The sequence below is a fragment of the Sciurus carolinensis genome, chromosome 17 (assembly GCF_902686445.1).
Source record: "Sciurus carolinensis chromosome 17, mSciCar1.2, whole genome shotgun sequence".
Taxonomy (NCBI): domain Eukaryota; kingdom Metazoa; phylum Chordata; class Mammalia; order Rodentia; family Sciuridae; genus Sciurus; species Sciurus carolinensis.
This window is the reverse complement of record NC_062229.1, coordinates 16,694,365-16,715,822: the sequence shown is the minus strand read 5'-3', so window position 1 is coordinate 16,715,822 and position 21,458 is coordinate 16,694,365. Positions and strand designations below refer to the sequence as shown.

General features: G+C 41.6%; 1 protein-coding gene and 1 pseudogene across 1 annotated transcript; both read left to right on the top strand.

Annotated features, from left to right (window-relative positions):
* Window positions 1-10,591: 10,591 nt before the first annotated feature.
* On the top strand, window positions 10,592-11,351 carry LOC124968111 (olfactory receptor 7A10-like; annotated as a pseudogene).
* An 8,748-nt stretch (window positions 11,352-20,099) lies between these two features.
* Window positions 20,100-21,026, top strand: LOC124969238 (olfactory receptor 7A10-like). Its single transcript, XM_047532104.1, has one exon. It carries the CDS (start codon window positions 20,100-20,102, stop codon window positions 21,024-21,026), a length of 927 nt encoding a protein of 308 aa, XP_047388060.1.
* Window positions 21,027-21,458: the final 432 nt, after the last annotated feature.

Genomic DNA, 21,458 nt, shown 5'->3' with positions numbered 1-21,458 from the left:
AGAGCTTGAAAAATGTTGTTCCAGGCCCTTCTAGATTTTAGGGTCTGGATTGAAAAATCTGCTGATATCCATATTGGCTTCCCCCTGAATGTAATTTGGTTCTTTTCTCTCACAGCCTTTAAAATTCTGTCTTTATTTTGTATGTTAGGTATTTTCATTATAATGTGCCTTGGTGTGGGTCTGTTGTAATTTTGTGTATTTGGAGTCCTATAAGCCTCTTGGACTTGATCTTCCATTTCATTCTTCAGATTTGGGAAATTTTCTGATATTATTTCTTCAAATAGATTGTTCATTCCTTTGGTTTGTTTCTCTAAGCCTTCCTCAATCCCCATAATTCTCAAATTTGGCCTTTTCATGATATCCCATAGTTCTTGGAGATTCTGTTCATGATTTCTCACCATCTTCTCTGTTTGTTCAACTTTGTTTTCGAGGTTAAATATTTTGTCTTCAATATCTGAAGTTCTGTCTTCCAGCTGTTCTATCCTATTGGTTATGCTTTCTATGGAGTTCTTAATTTGGTTTATTGTTTCCTTCATTTCAAGGATTTCTGTTTGGTTTTTTTTCAATATCTCTAACTCTTTATTGAAATGATCTTTTGCTTCCTGAATTTGCTCTGTTAACTGTCGATTGGTGCGATCGTTCAATGCCTGCATTTGCTCTTTCATCTCATCGTTTGCTTCCCTAATCATTTTAATTATGTACATTCTGAACTCCCTTTCTGTCATTTCTTCTGCCATGCTGTCGTTGGATTTTATTGATGTAACATCTAGATTTGTTTGGGGCATTTTCTTCCCTTGTTTTCTCATATTGTTCAGGGATCAGTGGGTCATTAAGATATTGCAGGTTTCCTCTATCAACTTATAATGTCCCTGAAGATTGCTAGTATATCCCCTCTTATCCTTCAGTAGCCTGAAGTCTTGGAGGAGGTTGATAATGCAGAGCTCCACGAAGAAGCTGCCTCTCTAGGGTGGTAACCCTCAGGTGGCGTATATTCCCTGCTAGTGGTCAGAGGTGTCTCCACTTGTTGACCAATGGTCATCCAACGGGGAAGTAGGCTGCGGGCTGAGGCAAGGCCTGTTTGAGCCTGTGTCTCTGACTTTACCGTCCCTGTGGGAAAACCTCCCCCGGCCGGGAAGAGTCACTCGGTGGGGACGTCTCGCTAGTCAGTTGCCCTCCTAGAGGTTCCCCTCAATCTACAACTACCCCCTGGGCTGGGCTGTCTTCTTCTGCAACGATCCCAGGGGCCCGGACCTACGTCCTGGGCCTGGGAGCCTCACCCTTCGCAGGCGAGTCTCCTTAGGCTGCCTCTCCCAGAGAATCTGCCCGCCGCCCTGGAAACTTCGCTCCGCCCCTAGGCGTGTCTCTGTGCGGCTCTTCCAGCAAGAAGCCACCTAGCTCCTGGGACCCTGCTCTGCACCAATCGCCTGGCTATGCAGCCCCTCCCCTGAGCCACCACCTGGAGCCCCGTACAATAGCTCCGAGACACAGAGACCCGCCACACACCTCCTCCTCCGGACAGCCGCCCGGTTTCCGACGCAGTCACTAGGAATCCAAACAACTCACTTTGGGTCTCCTCCTCCCACCAACCACCCGTAGCCCTAGGCAGTCACTCCAAGTCCAAGTGACCCTCCCTGTTCCTCCTCCTCCTCCTTGGGGTAGCCCCCCGGGTGTTCAGGAGCGGTGGCTCCGAGACCAGGTGACTCACCACGCTCCTTCTCCAGGCAGGCCACCGGTGTTCCGGAGCGGTTGCTTTTAGTCCAATCAACTCACCACTCGCCTCCTCCTCTGGCAACCGCCTGTGGTTCTGATGCAGTCACTCCCAGACTAAGCGTCCCACCGCTCTCCTCCTCCAGGCAGGCCACCAGTGTTCTGGAGCAGCTGCTCCGAGTTCAAACAGCTCGTCACGCAGCTCCTCCTTCGGCAACCGCCCGCAGCTCTGATGCAGTCACTCCCAGGTCAAACAACAAGCCATGCTCCTCCTCCTCCTCCGGGCAACCTCCCGGCACTCAGGAGCGCTAGCTCTGAGTTCAAACAGTTCACCACGCAACTCCTCCTCTGGCAACTGCCTGTGGTTCTGATGCAGTCACTCCCAGACCAAGCGTCCCGCCGTGCTCCTCCTCTTCCTCCGGGCAGTCCCCCGGCGCTCAGGAGCGCCCACTCTGAGTTCAAACAGCTCACCACGCAGCTCCTCCTCTGGCAACCGCCCGTGGCTCTGATGCAGTCACTCCTAGACCCAAGCGACCCGCCGGGCCTCTCCTCCTCCTCCGGGCAACCCCCCGGTGTTCAGAAGCGGTCACTCTGGGTCCAAACAGCTCGCCACGCAGCTCCTCCCCAGGCAGCCGCCTGGAGCCCCAGCGGCTGCTTGAGTCCAAGCGCTGTGCTGAGCCGCCTCCTCTACGATGATCCCAGTTGTCCGTGTTTACCGCTCCAGTGGGGGGAGGGGCGTCTTGCCGAGCAACTCCACTTCACAAATTCCCTGCGTTCCGGGGCTACTGCCCCATCCGGGACGCCTCCCCAACAGGAGAGACTCACCCGGCAGCTTTGAGTTGGTCCCAAGTCTCTCACTATCTCCTCTTTTGAATCTTGCGTCCTGGAGCAGTGTGAAATGCAGCCGCCCTCTAGTCCGCCATCTTGGCCCGCCTCCACATTTACTCTTTGAAATATGAAATCTTGGCATCCAAGCATAAATGGGTTTATTCAGTGACTGAAGGACTTAGCATAAAGTTTTATTTTTTAGGATATTAACTCACTCTTCTTGCTTATAAATGAAAATCATGCCTCCTTCCCTTGACATTTACAAAATATCTCGATTATCTCTCCAACCTGTCCTTTGTGGACATCTGCTTCACCTCCACAAGCATCTCAAAGATGCTGGTGAACATCCAGATATAGAGCAAGGCCATTACCTACACAGGCTGCATGACCCAGATGTTTTTTTTCATGGTTTTTATACAGTAGGACAACTTCCTCCTGATTGTGATGGCCTATGACAGGTGTGTGGCCATCTGACACTCCCTGCACTGTAATAACATCATGAATCCCCAGATCTGTGGTTTGCTGGTTCTAGTGTCCTGGATCCTAAGGCTCCTGCATGCCTTATTAGAAAGCTTAATGGTGTTGTGATTGTCCTTCTGCACACACCTAGAACTACCCCAATTTTTCAACCAGGTGGTCCATCTTGCATGTTCTATACCTTCCTTAAAGACATGGTGATGTATATTGCATCTGTGTTGCTGGGAGGTGGCCCCCTTGCTGGAATCCTTTACTCCTACTCCAAGATAGTGTCCTCCATTTGTGTGATCTCATTAAACCAGGGCAAGTACAAAGCCTTCTCCACCTGTGTGTCTCACCTCTCTGTGGTCTCCTTTTATGGCACAGGTCTAGGTGTGTACCTTAGTTCTGCTGCAATCCACAGCTCACACTCCAGTTCAACAGCCTCGGTGATGTACACTGTGGTCATGTCCATGCTGAACCCCTTCATCTAGAGTCTGAGGAATAAGGATGTAAAGAGAGCCCTGAGAAGGCTCTTTGGAGGGAAACTGTAGCAGATTCAGAAGCCCATGCCCCAGACTGCAGGAAGCAAGCCTCAGAGTCAGAGTTGGGATTTCTGATGAGATTGGGCTTGTGAAGCTTCCTCCTCCTATTGATTCCCTGCAGATTCACTCCTCTGAGTTCAAACTCTCCTACCATTAAAAATTTACTTCATTCAATTTTTTCCTTTCCATGATACTCAGCAGCTGTTCACTTTGTCTGAGTTTCTAAATTCTTCCAAACTTTAGACAAAAAAAAGAAAAAAAAAACCTTTGGAAATTCTCATGTGTGTAGACCTATAGGATGGGAAGGATTTCTTACAAATCATTTCTTCACTCTTGAAATGTATCGTATTGATATGTTTAACTGCTCTGCTTTGCAATTTGGACTTTAGTATAATGGTGTCGATTGTGACAGGTTCCTGGGGTCATAAAATTAAATTTAAAAATGTAAAGCCATCATATTCAAACATTTTTTGAAGTAGAATCTAGACATCCTTTGGAGATCATTATTCTGCCTACTATAAGTTCTTTTTCACAGTGATATTAGTTGTGTTTGAGAATTCTTTTATGGAATAATTGGCTGGACATGGTGAAGCACAACATTAAACCAAGAGCTTGGAGGCTTAAGCTGGAGGACGGTCAGTGTGAAGTCAGCCTTGCAAGTTAGGAAAACCCAGATAAATAAACAAATAAGTAAATAAGTAAATAAATAAGTAAATGGTTAGGGCATGTAGCACAGTGGTTGGTCACCTCTGGGGTCGATCTACAGTATGATGAAATGATAATAACCATAATAACAACAGCAAAAATAATAAACAGAAATCATTACATTCTTTAGAGTGAGTGAACACGCAGTCTTTCAAAAATTCAGAAAAATAATGACATACAAAGACAATTTGCAGAGGAGAAGAGCTAAAACTACCTATGCCAGACTCTCACAGAATTTCACAGCCTTGCTCCTCACAGAAAGGTCCACAGACCAGGACCCCACAGTACCAGGACCACCTTTATAAAAGAAGAATGCAAGTTTCTGAAACCATAGTATACCTTAGCATTTGCATCTGTACTTGCCTTTTGTGATTCTTCTGCAGAAATGTGTATAAATGTTGTCTAGAATTAAATTTGATCACCTCTTCACTGTTGACATTTAGGGCTAGGGTAATTATTTGTGCTGGGAGCTGTTGTGGGTTTGGTAGATGGTTCGCACCAATGTTCATACATTGTTAAATATCCTCTGGGGGAAAATATATGTAGGTGGAAACCAAAGGCCCATATGCATGAAGCGGAAGCATTCTGCCAGAAGTCAAATGAAGGTCTCATCGCTCCTTACAGTATAGCATTTGTCAGCCCATATTCTGCCATGGAGATGGAGGTCACAGTAGTGTCACTGTGTAAAATCATAGAATAGAAGTCAATAAAAATGAACTTTCCCAGTTCCTATCAGGTATTAGGCTCAGGTTATGATGCATGAAGTGAACCAATCATATCTCTTTCTAATAAACATTTTTAAGTTAAGGATGAATGGGAGCTCTTAACTGGTCTTAAAACTGTAACTTAAAGACAGCTTGAGAAAGGACCACATAGGGAAGAAGTGTAATGCCCAAGATTTAGACAAAGGGAAAACAGTGCTCACCCTTGTTAAAGAGGCGGGACTTTTCTGGGGTATTGGTGCTTTTTGTCCAGCACAGGTTCATGCCTAGAGACATGTGAGCTCCAGTCAAAATGAGTTCATCAGTGTCAGACTTGGAAACACTTTTGACCAAATGGCGGAAGATGTGCCAGGAGGATGGATCTCTGGAAGGCAGGTGGATCCATGGGGAATAATAAAATCTAGGTTTACATAGTTATAATAGTGTCTCTTTTGAACAGAGAATCAGCAGGAAGGATTTCCTGTCTTTCCAGGCCAGTGTCCCTCAGGGGAATAAGAGGGAAATGAGCCTAATGAGTAGATACAGGGAGCTGTGACTCTCTGATCTGATGTGGTCCCTCATTGCACAGCCTTGTGCTTGGACATGATGTACAGGCATCCTTTGAGGTCTTTGGTCTGCCTAGGAGCCCAGACTTGACTCCTTCCTGCTGTGTTTTCTGGAGACAGAGCTTCAGTCACCATCAAGCCCACAAGGGCAGGACCTTGCACTTCCACAGAAAGATCTTCCTCCCAGAACTGGTCTCCAGGTGAGTCCGAGAGCTCAGTGGACACTGCAAGAGCGCATCATAGAGAATGGAAATCAGGACTCTTTAGCTGAGGTCAGTGGAGAGTTATGCAGACCTAGCCCAGTGCAGGGCTGCTGTGGCTGCTCGCTGTCCTGATTGAGGATTTACTCACAAGGCTGCATTGATTCATGACACTTGGCTGAGAAGTGGACATTGCACTGATTAACACAGGGTTCACTGCAGTCCATGAAATGGAGCTAATGGAGGCTGAAGAGAAGTTGGGAGGGAGGCGTCCAGTGCTCCCAGAGAAAGAGCAGAGGTCCAAGGAGCGTTGCAATTAAGGGAGTAGAGAAATAGGGATTAACTGTGGGTGAAAAACAGTGAAATTTTGATGTGTGTGTACTTAAGATGAAAAATACTTGATTACATTTATGTACTGTCTACAGGATTCTGAGGAAGATCTTGCAAATTTATATTACTGTCAATGTCCACAGGACACATTGTTTGAATGTTTTTCATTTGTTCTAATAAGTTGTACATGACAATAGAATGGATTCATACATTTTGATAGATCATACAGAATGGATTATAATCTCTCAGTTTTCTGATTACACATATTATAGGATCACATTGTTCAGGCAGTCATATATGTACATGATGTATTAATATCTGTCTCACTCTACTATCATTCCTTCCCCCACACCACTTCCCCGCCCTTCACTCTCCTCTACCTAATATAATGTAACTATTCTTCCCTATCCGCCGCCCTCATTGCGAATTAGCATCAGCATATCAGAGAAAACATTGTTTTTTTTTTGTTTGTTTGTTTTTTGTTGGTTTGGCTTCAGAATTACTACACTATGGAACTAACCTAGATGTCCTTAAACAAACAGGTGAATGGATAAGGGACACACTCACACACAAAGGGATGTACATTTTTACGTGTTATTTCTGTTGTCTCATTAAAAAGGAATTTTACAGTTGGATAGAGATACACCTAGGAGACTTACTTTGGAATGGTTTATATATCTGAGCCTGTGTCTGTGAGTTTGTTGAGCACTTCTTATTACTGAGGGTCTATGCCAATTTCTCTATTGTGTAGTGGGAGGTTTTATCCCCAACCCATTTTCCAATGCATTTATTTAAGAGATTGGTGAAGTTTCATTTTCTTTTACAGACTGCCTATTTTCATATATGTAGAAATATTTTTGTGAGGAATATTGAAAAATTATGACTTTTGTAAGTCCAAGCCTATCAATTGACTGTATTTGTTTGCACTTTTTTGGTAATGTATTGAGTGACTAATGTAATATTTTCTTTTTTGAACACTTGCTTTAAAAAAGGTAGTGAATATTCTCATGCAGCCCTCATGATACATCACCTTAGATCCATATTTCCAACTGCTTTTCACATCCCTGCTATTGCTTTTGGTTGAGTTTTGTCTTTTTCTGCTCAGGCGTATTGCTCAGAAAGGCTTCACCTTTAGGCATCATTGAAAGGCATTCATGCTTATTTCCCTCTTGATCCAAGCTCATTTTATCTTTACTTAGCATATTTTAACATACATATTTTTGCATGAACGATACTAAAACTTTACATATTTTCACTGTCATGCAGTTTATAGGTCTTCCTTCATTTTGTGTTATTTCCATTTGTTTGGCAATTTAGTCTTGAATTTGTAACCCATGCTGATATCATTAAATAACTCCTATTTCCCATCTTTCCAGTGGATGTTTAGAGTTTTCATTCCATTTTGTTTCAATCAGTGTGTGGTGAATGAATGTATTGAAAAGTGACATGGAACCCCATGAACATGTACAGAGGGCATTTTTATTATAGAAGAGGAGAACATTGAAGACTCAGTGTGGTAGAACGTGGGCTGGTGGTCAGCAGAGGCAGGAAAGGCAGGGGAGGAGCCAGGGAGGCCTGATCACCACAGCAGTCCACAGGCACAGGAGGAAGGGCTCCTGTGTCCCACCACATGCTGGGAAGTTTTCAGTAAAGTCTTTTCTCATACATTTTTATCTCTAAAATTTTATAATCCTAAGAAGCATACTGAAAATTACTCCAAAATATGATAACAGTTTTATAACACATATTTACAAAAAAAAAAAGTGAAGTTAGATAGTTTCCAACACAAAGAATTGACAAAATATTTAAGGAGAGGGAAATGCTAATGACCCTGATTTGAGCATTAAATTTTGCACACATGAATTGAATTATAACACTCCACCCTGTTGTATGTACACTTATTATTTGTCTGTTTAAAAAAAAAACAATTTGCAGTGATGTTCAGTGAGAGCACTTGGTTATTATGCACAAAATCCTGTGTTTGAGTCCCCTCAATGCAAATGAAAACAAACAAAAAAGAAAAAGAGCAGGGCCCACAAAAATAGAAAACTATAATAAATAATCAATGTGAGATATTAGATAAAAATTGGAAACAAAAATAAAATCCATAAACTGATTGCATTAAATCAAAATCTATACTTACACCAAACTTACTAGCACTGCCATTCTGTTTTCCTGTAAGTTCTCAGCTTATGTTTGAACTTTTCTTCCTATTCTGCATACAGACAAGCTCATACACTCTTCATACAAATGTAGGAATAGGCTCCTATGCACACTGGACATGACCTCTCTTTGGTTGTGGTCTATTCTAGCTTGTGCCCTCTTTCCTTCTCTCTGAAAGATGTCTACTGAGTTCCTACAAATCAACTAACACAATGCCCTTTATATAATACTTTATGTGATTCAAAGGATGTATGATATTTCACAATGGGTCTGTGCTATCCATACTTCTTTTTGTGGTCTTTCTTATTTTTTAAATAATTACTTTATTATTTTATCAATGCTACCTAATCTTTTGGTGTTTATTTTTTTTAACCGGGGATTGACCTCAGGGGGACTCAGCCACTGAGCCACATCGCGAGCCTTATTTTCTATTTTATTTAGAGACAGTCTCACTGAGTTGCTTAGTGCCTCGTCGTTGCTGAAGCTGGCTTTGAACTTGCAATCCTCCTGTCTCAGCCCCCCTAGCTGCTGGGATTACAGGCATGTAACATCTAACTCAGCATTCTTATTTTTTTATCATTGATTTACTGTTATATCGGTGCTGCAAAAATATCTTGTTATTGTTAATTTCAGAGTGGATCTTAATCCCAAGTGATATTTGTGCCGTAGGGGATATTGAGCAGTGTCTGGAGAGATTTTTTGCTATTGAAAAGGAAGGGGTCATAACTGTGTATTTGAAATGTTCATGTACACTGACTTCATTCCTGGTTCATTCAATGAGTGATAGCTGAGCATTTATCATTTGCCATAAGGTCATAGAAACATTATCTGCTCTAAAATAATGTATCAAAGATTTCATCAATTTCATTACTTTTCATGTTAACATTTTCATCATGCTGTATAATATGCTTTTCAGTTCTCTAAGTTTCTTTTTAGTTACTGTTTTTAAAACCATGAAAATAGAAGCCTCAGAGACTGGGGGCGGGGTGGGTTAGTGTAGAGTGCTTACAACCACAGAAATCACCTGGAGTTACACCTAGCCTAACACACACACACACACACACACACACACACACACACTAAACAGCACATTCTAGCTACTCTCTCCATTTGTGTATTCTTTTGTTTTTTGGGGCACCTTCAAATTATGGCATGATATATCATGATTTCTTCTTTGAACAGGTTTGTTGAAGTATAATTAATACCCAAAGGACCACATGTGTTTAAAGTATACAATGAGTTATGCATATGAAAATGCTAATATTCATATGGAAATGCAAATATGCATACGCAAATATAGGCCACATCCTGTGCACAAAGAGGAAGAATTCCTGTGATTTGTCTGTATACATATGCTCTTTGCCCATCATTGGGATGTAGGAGCTTTGGTTGAGGCCTGCAGAGTTCCTGGAACATGGCCAGCACTCCACATATGCTCTTCATGGTATGAAGCAATTTCTGCTTAAAATAGTACAGTGCATGAACACTTGGGAAAGGCTTAGAATGAGACAAGAGTTCCTAAACAGTAATGGCTTTAGGGATGTCCTAGGATGAACAGACCCAGAAACAAAAAAGAAATTAATTCATTGCTGGAAAATATGAATTGTAACATTTATATACCTTTGTCCATGTGTATGAAGAGTAATCTATGAGTCAGGGTTCTCTAGAGGAACAGAATGAATAGGAAGTATAATTATAAAAATGGGATTTAATAGATTGGCTTACACAGGCAGAAGCTGGATATTCCACAATGGCCATCTGCAGCTGGTGAGCTGGAAGAACCAGCAGCTGAAAAGTCCAAGACACAGAAGACCCAGAACAAGAAAGATCAACAGTGCTCCCCTGGTCTGAGACCAAGGCTTTGGAATCTACCTGGAGAATCACTGGCAGAGTCTACTTTAGAAAAGTGAAAAACGAGAGTCTGATATCCTCAGAGGATTGAAGCAGCAATCAAGAAACCATTCAAGAGGCAAGTTTCCATCTTCATCTGCTTCCTGGTTCTTCCATCTTTTATTCATTCTATTGGGTGGTGCTGCCCACGCTTAGGGAGGGACTCAACTTCAGTTCCTGTCCTGCATTCCAAGCATTCCTAGACACACCATAATGGACCCACCCAGAACCCTCTTAATCATCAACATCTCTAATCCAATAAGTTGACAATTCAAATTATCCATTGCAAATAGTCATATATTCTTTCTCTTTCCAGTAGTCGTATTCACCTCATGGAACTAGGAAACAATACAAGAATTTCAGAATTCCTCCTTCTGGGATTTTCAGAGGACCCATAACTGCAGCCCCTAATCATTGAACATTTCCTCTCCTTCTACCTGGTCACTGTGCTGGGGAACCTGATCATCATCCTGGCCACCATCTCAGACTCCCACCTGAACATGCCCATGTACTTCTTCCTCTCTAACCTATCCTTTGTGGACATCTGCTTCACCTCCACCACCATCCCAAAGATGCTGGTGAACATCCAGACACAGAGCAAGGCCATTACCTATGCAGGCTGCATCACCCCAATGTGCTTTTTATTTATTTTTGTAGAGGTGGACAATTTTCTCCTGACTGTCATGGCCTACAACAGATATGTGACCATCTGTCAACCCCTGCACTAAACTGCCATCATGACTCCCCAGCTCTGTGGTTTGCTGGTTCTGTTGTGCTGGATCCTGAGTGTCCTGCATGCCTTGATACAAAGCTTCATGGTGTTCAGCCTATCCTTCTCTACACACTTAGAAATTCCACACTTTTTTCTGTGAACTTAACCAGGTGGTCCAACTTGCCTGTTCTGACACCTTGATAAGTGATTTGGTCAGGTATTTTGTAACTGTGTTGCTGGGAGGTGGCCGCCTCACTGGCATCCTTTACTCCTACTCCAAGATAGTGTCCTCCATCTGTAAAATCTCATCAGCTCAGGGGAGGTACAAAGCCTTCTCCACCTGTGCTTCTCACCTCCCCATGGTCTTCTTCTTTTATGGCACAGGTCAAGGTGTGTAACTTAACTCTGCTGCAACCCACAGTCCACATTCCAGTGCAACAGCCTCGGTGATGTACACTGTGGCCACCCCCATGCTGAACCCCTTCATCTACAGTCTGAGGAATAAGGATGTAAAGAGAGCCCTGAGAAGGCTCTTTGGAAGGAAATGATGAAAGACTCTTGCCTTGGGGTTCAGGAGCACCTGCCCATGACTGCAGGCAGCAAAACCTGAGAGATAATTTTGTTTTTAAAATCTGATTGTGAATAAGACACCTCTTCATTCTGTTTAACCCTGGAGTTGACATGGGTCTGGTTTGAACCTCTATGTAATGTAACCAGCTCTTTTTATCCAGCCTTCTGCTTTCTCTGACAGTCAACTCTTTGTCCACTTTATCCATTCAACATTTCTTGGAAAGTGGAAGCATTTGTGTAACTAATGGCAAATATTTCTTTCAAAAACATTCTTCCCACCTGAAATATGTCATATTGATGAACGTTTTTCTCTTTCACTGATAAAACAGTCATGTATTTTATTGCGTTTATGGAAACAGCAGCACTTGGCACTTGAGGTAATTTTTGCAATTTACTGGAGCGAAATCTGTGGTCACAGTTTTTCTGTGTTGCATTATTATTCCCATGTATGTCAGAAACATAACTTCTTTTCATGAAAATTCATCTTTATTATGCTAGTGTACTCTACTACAGGTTATTATGGTCTAAAAAATTCAAAGAAAATATGGTATATACACACAATGGGGTTTGGCTCAATCAAAAAGAAAAATGAGATTATGGCCTTGTTGAAAATGATAGTCATGGAGAACATTGTGCTAAATGAAATAAGCCAGACTCAGGACACCAAGGGTCAAATTTTCTAGAGAAAAGTGAGACATAAAAAAGGGTATCTTATGAAACTAGAAGGGAGAATAATGGAGTCAAGGAATGGGACAGAGGAGTAGGGAGGAGAGATGGGGAAAGGGAGGCCATCGACCCACCTATGCCATATCTACACATGAACACACTGCCGTGAATTCCACCTTCATGTCTGTCTATAAAGCACCAACTAAATACAGTAAATAAATAGAGGGAAGACCAGGAGAGTGAAGGAGGGGAAATAGGAGAGGGAGCAGAGCAGAGAGAGAGGAAGTCCTGGAGTCTGAAATGGAGCAAATACTATTCCATGCAAGTGTGAGTATGTCACAGTGAGCACCCCTGTTATATACAACCACAACACGATAATAAATCATTAAAAAGGGAAAGGAATGATTTATTGTTTTTAACCCAACATATTCCAACTTTCTTTGAATTAGGTTCCAGACATCCTTAGGAGATCATTATTCTGCCTACTAAAGTGTCTTTTTCAGAATTACATTAGTTGCCATGTAAGAGCTTCCATGTAGAATTATTGACAGGCAATGGTTGTGCACACCTTTAATCCTAGTGACTTGGAGGTTGAGGATAGAAGGTGACAATTTTGAGACCAACCTCGGTCAAGTTACAGAGACCCTGACTCAAAAAATAAATAAATAAAAAATAAAAAATAAATAAATAGATAGATAGATATTAAAAAGATCCAGTTGTGTAGCCCACTAGTAGGTCCCTTATGGCTTCATTCCCCTATAATATAAAACACTATATAATAGTAACTAGACAGGAAATCACTAATGTCTCTAGATTGAGTAGTTGCACATCCTTCAGGAATAACATACAATGACGATTTGGGAGGAGAAGACCTACAACTACCTACACCAGACTCCACAGAGCATCACAGCCTGCTACTCAAAGTGAGATTCACAGACCAGGACCTACAGTACCTGGACCACTTTGGTGGTTTCAGGAGTTTCAGGAGACCCATGACCTCACAATTTGCATTGGAACTTGCGTCCCCGGTAAGTCTTCTGAATGATGAAGTTGGTCTAGAATTGGTTCAGATTACCTCCTCAAGGCTGACATGTGGGGGCAGGGTAATTTTTTGTGTGGGGAGCTGCTGTGGGTGTTTAGTACCATGCTGCAGACATTGCAAATATCCCCAGGGGAAAAACATATGTAGTTAAGAACCAGAGTCCCTTATTTGAGAAGAGTAAATGTCATGCCAGAATTCCAATGAAGGTCCCATCTCCCCTTAATGTAATAGCATTGGTCAGCTAAAGTTCTGCAGTGGATGGAGTTCACAATAGTATCACTACACAGAATAGACTGCATAGAATAGACCTTAGTAAACATGAAATTGCAGAATTCTTGTCAGGTGCTAATCTCAGATTATGGTGCACAATAAGAACTAAGTACATCTTAATAAATATTTCAAAATGAGGGACTGAATGGAAACTCTTTACATGTTAAAATTATAAATTTCCTATTCTTGTGGTTGGACGTGATGCGGAGTTACCCTTGTCATATATTCAAACAGAAGTATAGGAAAGTATGTCCAGTTAATCTTACTGTCCTTCCTGTTCCCCTCTCCTCCTTTCCCTCATTCCCCTTTGTCTAATCCAATGGACTTCTCTTCTTCCCCTCCCTGCCCCAACCACAAGAATAGGATCCTAATTAGAATAAGTTATACTCCATGTATGTGTAATATGTGTATGCCATGTATATCTAAAAAGAACAAGAAATATAAAAGTAAAAAAATGTAATTTCCTGATAGTGCTGGGAGAGGACCATGAAGACATGAAGTGAAATGCCCAAGGATTTAAACCATGTTCTCATCCTTGTTAGAGAGGAATGGCTATTTTCTGGTATATCAGTGCTTTTTGCCCAACACAGGTCCATGCTTTGAAGACACATGAGCAGTAGTCAAGATGAGCTCAACAGTGTCAAAAGCTTTTAGTCCAAGGGGGGATGAAGAACCAGGAGGGTGGACCTCGGGAAGGCAGGTAGATCCATGGAGGAAAAATAAAAAATGGATTTACTTGGTTTTAATCATGTCTCTTGAGAACAGAGAAATAGCAGGAAGAATCTTCTGTCTTTCCAGGTCAGTGTCCCTCAGGGGAATAAGAGCGAAAAGAGCTTAATGACCAGAAATATGGAGCTGTGACTCTGCTCTGATATGGTCCCTCAGCGCACAGCCTTGTACAGGACAGGACATGGTAGTGTCCTTTGAAGTCTTCAGTCTGCCTAGGAGCCCAGCACTTGACTCCTTCCTGCTGTGTTTTCTGGGGATAGAGCTTCAGTCACCATCAAGCCCACAAGGGCAGGACCTTGCACTTCCACAGAGAAACCTTCTTCTCAGAGCTTGTCTCCAGGTGAGTCTGACAGCTCAGTGGACACTGGAGGAGAGTATCAGAGAGAATGGAAACCAAGACTCTTTAGCTGAGGTCAGTGGAGAGCCAGGCCAACCTAATACAGAGGAGGGCTGCTGTGGCTCCTTGCTGTCCTGATTGAGGATTTACTCACAAGGCTGCATTGATTCATGACACTTGGCTGAGAAGTGAACATTGCACTGATTAACACAGGGTTCACTGCTGGCCATGAATTGGAGCTAATGGAGGCTGAAGAGAAGTTGGGAGGGAGGCGTCCAGTGCTCCCAGAGAAAGAACAAAGGTCCAAGAAACTTTGCAATTAAGGGAGTAGGGAAAACAGCCAAGTTATGGTGTATTTTTGATATGTGTTTACTTAGATGGGAAATATTTGATTATGTTTGTGTATTGTTGGCAAAAATCCACATCAAGATCTTGCAAATATCTTGCAACAGAAGTTCATGGATGCACTTCTGATAGTACCATGTATCCCTTTGGTATTCACATGGAAAGCACTATGTCACAGCTGAGTACAAGTATGTCTAAGAGGCTTACTGTGCAATGATTTGCACATCTCTGAGGCTGAACAAGCAGGTGGGGTTGCTTGCCAGTTACCTCTGTATTGCAGATTCTCTCCCTCGAGACTTTTGCATAGACACTGCAGGGCATTTCCCTCATTTTCCAATGTATTCGTACAAAGTATTGGAGTTTATCCCCCCACAGAAATTACCTGCTTGCCTTTTAGTTTAGTTGTTTCATGTATGCAAAAAGATATTTTGGGGAGTGTGTAAAAATTTATGAACTTGGTGTAGTCAAATCTATCAGTTGATTACGTTCCCACACTTTTTTTTTCTGAAAGAATCCAGGAATTGATGTTCTTTACTTGTGAGTTCTTACTTTAAGGTCCTTGTGCTTCTCTGTTGCTAGTATTCATGTTCTATGTGTATTACTAACTCATTTTCACTTTTCTGTGGTTGCTTACTGTGTCTCTTTACTTCTTGTGATTAGGTACATTTCCCAGAGAGGTATTAGCTTCAAGCCTCCCTGGGATGGCTTTTGTGCTTCTTTCCTATTTGTTTAAAGCTCATTTTATCAGTATCAAGTATATGAGAATACACTTATCTTTACATAAATCTCACTCAGATTTTAAACATTGTTACTAGCATGGAATTTAGAGGATTTCCTTCATATTCCAATATTTGTAAGGTTTTGGCAATTTAGCCTTGAGTTAGGAACCAAGTTGATATTAAATAATTAAGAACTTATAAATGTTCTTTTAGATGTTTTAGATATTCATTTAATTTTGTTTCAGTCAGTGCAAACTGTACGCTTGTATTGAAATGTCACATGAGTTCAATAAATATACACATTGAATATATCCAAATAAAATTGGAAAATTTAAAAATAGTGAAAATCAAAATGAGTGATCAGTAGAGGGGAAGAAGTGTGGAGGAGAGACAGCAGGGGTTGTTGGTGGATACCAACACACACTTAGATAGGAGCCATAAATCCAGAGTTCCTACAGCACAGGGCAATGTTTGTAGCACATTTTATTCTGTGTTTTATGGTTATGATTTTCATATTAATATGAAAACCATAAAATTACTTAAATAAACATAGACCAAATTTTAATTATATATTCTCATAAAGAATTAGAAGAAGAAAATTAGAGCTTCCCACCAGAGAATTGATAAATGTTTAAGGAGAAGGAAATATTCATTATCCTGATTTGAGCATTGCATATTGAATACATGTGCTGAATTGTCACATTGTACCCTAATAACATGTACAGGTATTATGTATCAATTTAACAAATTGGACAGAAGTTGAAGCACAGTTATAGGGAGCTTGCTTAGCATACCCAAGGTATTGGGTTTGAGACTCAGCCATATCAAAGTAAACAAAATCAAACCATATGAATAAATTGATTATCAGATGAAATTTTAAGACAAAAATAAAATCCATAAACTCATTGCATTAAAGAAAAAAAGCAGTAAACATATACTAATTTAATCAATGCTGTCATTCTCTATTCTGTATGTTATCAGTCTCTTTTAAAGTTTTTCTTTCTGTAGTATGTGTACATACATGCTCCTATATTTTCTATGCAAATACATGATAAAAATCCCATGCATTCCTCACTCTTCTCTCATTTGGTGCACTGTTCTTTCCTCGCTGGTCCCCCACCTTCTCACTGTGTAATTCCTGTGGACTTCCTGCAGATGACCCGCTCAGTGCAGTTTAAGTATTGCTAAGGATGCACAGCATTTCATAATGGGGCTGTGTTACTCCTTCTTTCCATGCCTTTCATATTGGTTCTCCCTAATTCACTGATAAATCAATGTTACAAAAAATTTGTTGCTATTGTTAAATTCAAACAAGTGATTCTCAACCAGAAGAGATGCTCGCTCCCTGACACGAAGCAAGTTTCACAGATATTTTCAGCCGTCACTCAGGGGAGGGGTCATGAGAGCTCAGGGGTGTTGCTGACCCTCCCACAATGCACAGGCCAGCACCCACCTCAGAGAATGAACTTGTCCCAGAATGTCAATATTCAGGAGATCAAGAGACCTTGAGTTAAGGAATTTCTATCCTTTTGGTATTTGTAGCTGACTTGAGATTATCTCCCTTGTACGTGGTCCGGAGTAACATCTGTTCTACCTAATTTTGAGAGGTCTCTCTTTTCTGTCTGTTTAGAAATTCTAACCACAACTGATGAAACAGCCCTTCAGGAGCTTTTCCTAAGGATGGGAGCTGTGGATAAAATATTTCTTGCTGTTTACTGAGCTTAAGCAAATATTTTTGTGTCCCTTTACTGTTATTTGTCCTTTTTTACCAGGATCAGTATTTTGAGTGATTCTTACAGATTATTGTTTCTCCATTGGCTTCTCAGGTGGAACTTTTGACCATGAAAATCATTCACATATTTTTTTACTGGTACATATCTGTCTTCTTACACCTGAGTTTCTTGCCTTACTAGGTTCTTGCTCACTGTAGATTTTTATACAATTTGTACATGTTCACATAAAATCAGAGGTCTTATCTTCTCTGGTCACTGTTAACTTAAGTGAGGTAGGAGGCCAACTTCATTTTCTTCCAGGCAGACATTTATGTGAGCATTTATTCCACAATCTAATCTTCTATTAAGTTAAAATGAAACTTTGTCATATATGAAACGTTCACATATACTCAGGCTCAATTATTTATTCATTCAACAAGTTATAGCTGAGAATTTACTAATTTCAGGATATCATAAGAACATTATTTGTTATATTCTGATATACCAAAGTTTTTGTTGATTTAATTACAAATTCAAGTTTATATCCTGGACTTGCTCCTGTTAGTCTTGTTCCAGGTACGTTTGGGTTTTGCATTGCAAAGGATGGAACCAGAGCCTTGGTCATGCTGACAAGTGCTCCACTACTGAGCCACAGTGCCACCAGGTTTCTGCTAGCTTTTGAGGCTCCATTCAGCCTGTTGAACACATTTGTTTGGAAGCATTCAAAAGGACCCTGGTTGCATCTCCTTGCAGTTTTTGAATTACAAACTTACTACATTCTTACATTTTTCTCTAGTAATTGCAGATAGACTTCTGTATCTTTGTGAAAATAGGATGCTGAACAGAGCCCCTGAAGTCTTTCCTCAGTTGAATTGGGTTTATAAGGTCATAGATTGAGTACTGTGAAATGCATGTGTTATAACATCCTTCCCCATCATAGGAAGGAAGCAAAGGGACAGGACTGTCATGACATGTGTGGTTTAGCAAAGAATGACTAGAGAGACCTCTGCTTGTTGGATGAAAACCAGAACTAGGGCCAGAGGGCACCTGAGGGCTTTGTTAAGGAAAAATGAAATTAAAATCCAAAGTCCAAGAAGTGAGGAAGAGGACTCCTCAGCCACCATAGCAAAACCCATTGGTCAAGGAGGTCTGGAAGAGGCACAGGAAATGCAAGAGTTTCTTTTTCATACAGAAACAAGACAAGATTTTCTGGTACATTATGGATCCTTTAGTGAATTGATAATTTATTCTCCTTAATCACTTTATCTTTGTGTCCTTTCTGTATCACTTGGAAATCATAAAGACATTGCTATTGTTGACATTGGATGTGTTTATTTCTGCCCCTTTCTTATTTTTGCAGGGTGCCCAGGAGAAAGAACCTTGGTTGGAACACACCCAGAACCAAGGAAATGGTTTCTTCCTCTTGGTCTCTCGGGGACCCACTGGGCTTATTACCTCATTCCCCCACTCATGTCCATTTCATTCCACTATTTTTCTGACTATTGACATTTCCCCCATATGTGTTTCTTTAAATGCAGAGTGTAATCTAGCATTTTATGTAGCAGTACTGGTTGCATGCTTATGTGTCCATGAGAGGCTTACAAAATGGGGGTTCTGGATGCCATTTCTGCATTAGTGGAAAGATAATTTAATCTGTCCAGCTTGCATTGTATACACTAGGAACCTAACAGTGTGGTGTGAAGATCAGAGGCCACAGTGGTGACAGTGTGGTGTGTGTGTATGTGTGCAGTCCTCAGGGCAGGGCTCTGGGACTCAGATATTCCAAGGTGATGGCCATAGTACATGGATCAACTCAACAATAAAGGGTAGTATGTAGCATGTCCATTTCCATTCAATGGATGCTGGGGAAGGAAGTTAATAATATGCAAAGTTGTAATGGAGAGGAATGCTTCCCTGTCTCATGCAGATCAGCTCCAACAGGGAGGCCACCTCTATCCTCAGCAGCCTCTGTCACCATCTCTGATCACTCTCACTCTTTCTCATTGACCTCTTCACACTGGCTGCTTGATGCCCTTGGGCATCCTAAATATGCTCCTGCCTCAGGGCCTTTGCACTGGAAATTCCTTCTGCCAGGTAGAAATGCCTGCTGGCCTGCTGGCTCCTGCTGGATCTCCTGAGGACTCTGTTCCAGTGTCACGTTCTCTAATGAACTTCTGGTTACCTATAAAGTAATAGTGAGCTGGGTGTGTGAGTCGTGTGAGAGCCTTAGAGCACTTGCTTAGCATGTACAAGGTCCTGGGTGAAATCCCCAGCAACAAACTCACAAACACACACACACACACACACACACACACACACACACAAACACTTAAATATAACCTCTTACCTGCTCTCTACATTATACCTGCTTTTGCTTTTATAAGTGTTTCTTCATCAGGCTTGCTATATGATTATTTCTTTTTAAAGTAGCTTTATTAAGTTACAACTAATTTTCAAAGAGCACACATATTTTATGTGTATTATTCAGTAACTTGTCACATAGGACAATATATGTGATTAAATCATTTGCACAAAAATGTAACATTCCTATAATTTACCTCTGTGCACGTGTTCTTTGCTCATCACTGGGATGTAGGAGCTTTGGTTGGTCTGGATAGTGCCTGGAATGAGGTCAGCAACCCACAAGTACTCCTCAATGGTAAGTAGTATTTTCTCATTAATCTTGTACAATGCATGAACTCTTGGGGAAAGGCTTAGAGTGAGACAGGAATTTCTCATCAATATTGGCACTAGGGATGCCCTAGGATGACCAGACCCATGATACAACAGAAGTTAATTTATTTACTGGAAAATATAAATTGTAACATTTCAACCATATTGGGAGTGTCTACATGTGCAAAAAGCAGTAATATTATTTTTCTCTTTTCAGTTGTAACATCCCCGACATGGAACCTGGAAACAATACAAGTGTTTCAGAATTCCTCCTTCAGGGATTCTCAGAGGACCCAGAACTGCAGCTCCTCATCTTTGGGCTTTTCCTCTCCATCTACGTGGTCACTGTGCTGGGGAACCTGCTCATCATCCTGGCCACCATCTCAGACTCCCACTTGCACACCCCCATGTACTTCTTCCTCTCCAACCTGTCCTTTGTGGACATCTGTTTGGTGTCCACCATCATCCCAAAGATGCTGGTGAACATCCAGACGCAGAGCAAGGTCATTACCTATGCAGGCTGCATCACCCAGATGTGCTTTTTCTTGTTTTTTGTAGAGTTGGACAGCTTCCTCCTGGCTGTGATGGCCTACGACAGGTTTGTGGCCATCTGTCACCCCCTGCACTACACTGTCATCATGAATCCCCAGCTCTGTGCTTTGCTGGTTCTGGTGTGCTGGGTTCTGAGTGCCCTGCATGCCCTTCTACAAAGCTTAATCGTGTTGCGACTGTCCTTCTGCACACATTTAGAAATACCCCACTTTTTCTGTGAACTCAACCAGCTGGTCCAACTTGCCTGTTCTACTACCTTCCTTAGGGACCTCGTTTATGTTGCAATTGTGCTGTTGGCTACTGGTCCCATTACTGGCATCCTTTACTCCTACTCCAAGATAGTGTCCTCCATCCGTGCAATCTCATCAGCTCGGGGCAAGTACAAAGCCTTCTCCACCTGTGTGTCTCACCTCTTGGTGGTCTTCTTATTTTATAGCACAGGCCTTGGTGTGTACCTCAGTTCTGCTGCAACCCACAGCTCACACTCCAGTTCAACAGCCTCAGTGATGTACACTGTGGTCACGCCCATGCTGAACCCCTTCATCTACAGTCTGAGGAATAATGATGTAAGGAGAGCCCTGAAAAGTCTCTTTGGAGGGAAAATATAAAATGATCCATTGTCTGCATAAGCACATGCCCAGGCAGAAGATCTTCAGGGCCACAGTTGGGGATCTTTGGTAACATGGTAGATGTGCAACTTTCTCCTCCTATATGCTTCCTGAAGTTTTCATCCCTTGACCCCCACTAGTCTGTACCTCCAAACTTGTTCATTAAGGTTTGTGCTCTGATATCCACTAGGTTTTAGTTCTGTCACTGTGTGATTCTCCACAATTATTCCAAATAATGTTTGGAAATATTTGGAAATTACCATTATGTCACATACCATCACAGATTTTTAAAGAATAATTAATTCATCCATGACATATTTTATTGAGTAATATTTCTTTCATATTACTGTAAAAATAGTCATGAGTGTTAACATGCCCAGGAAGGAAAAGTAGATTTGATGACTGAGGCAATTAATTAAATTTGTAGTCGAG

What these genes read in the sequence shown, in the direction of transcription:
- LOC124969238 (XM_047532104.1), top strand. Translation starts at nt 20,100, where the DNA reads ATGGAACCTGGAAACAATACAAGTGTTTCAGAATTCCTCCTTCAGGGA.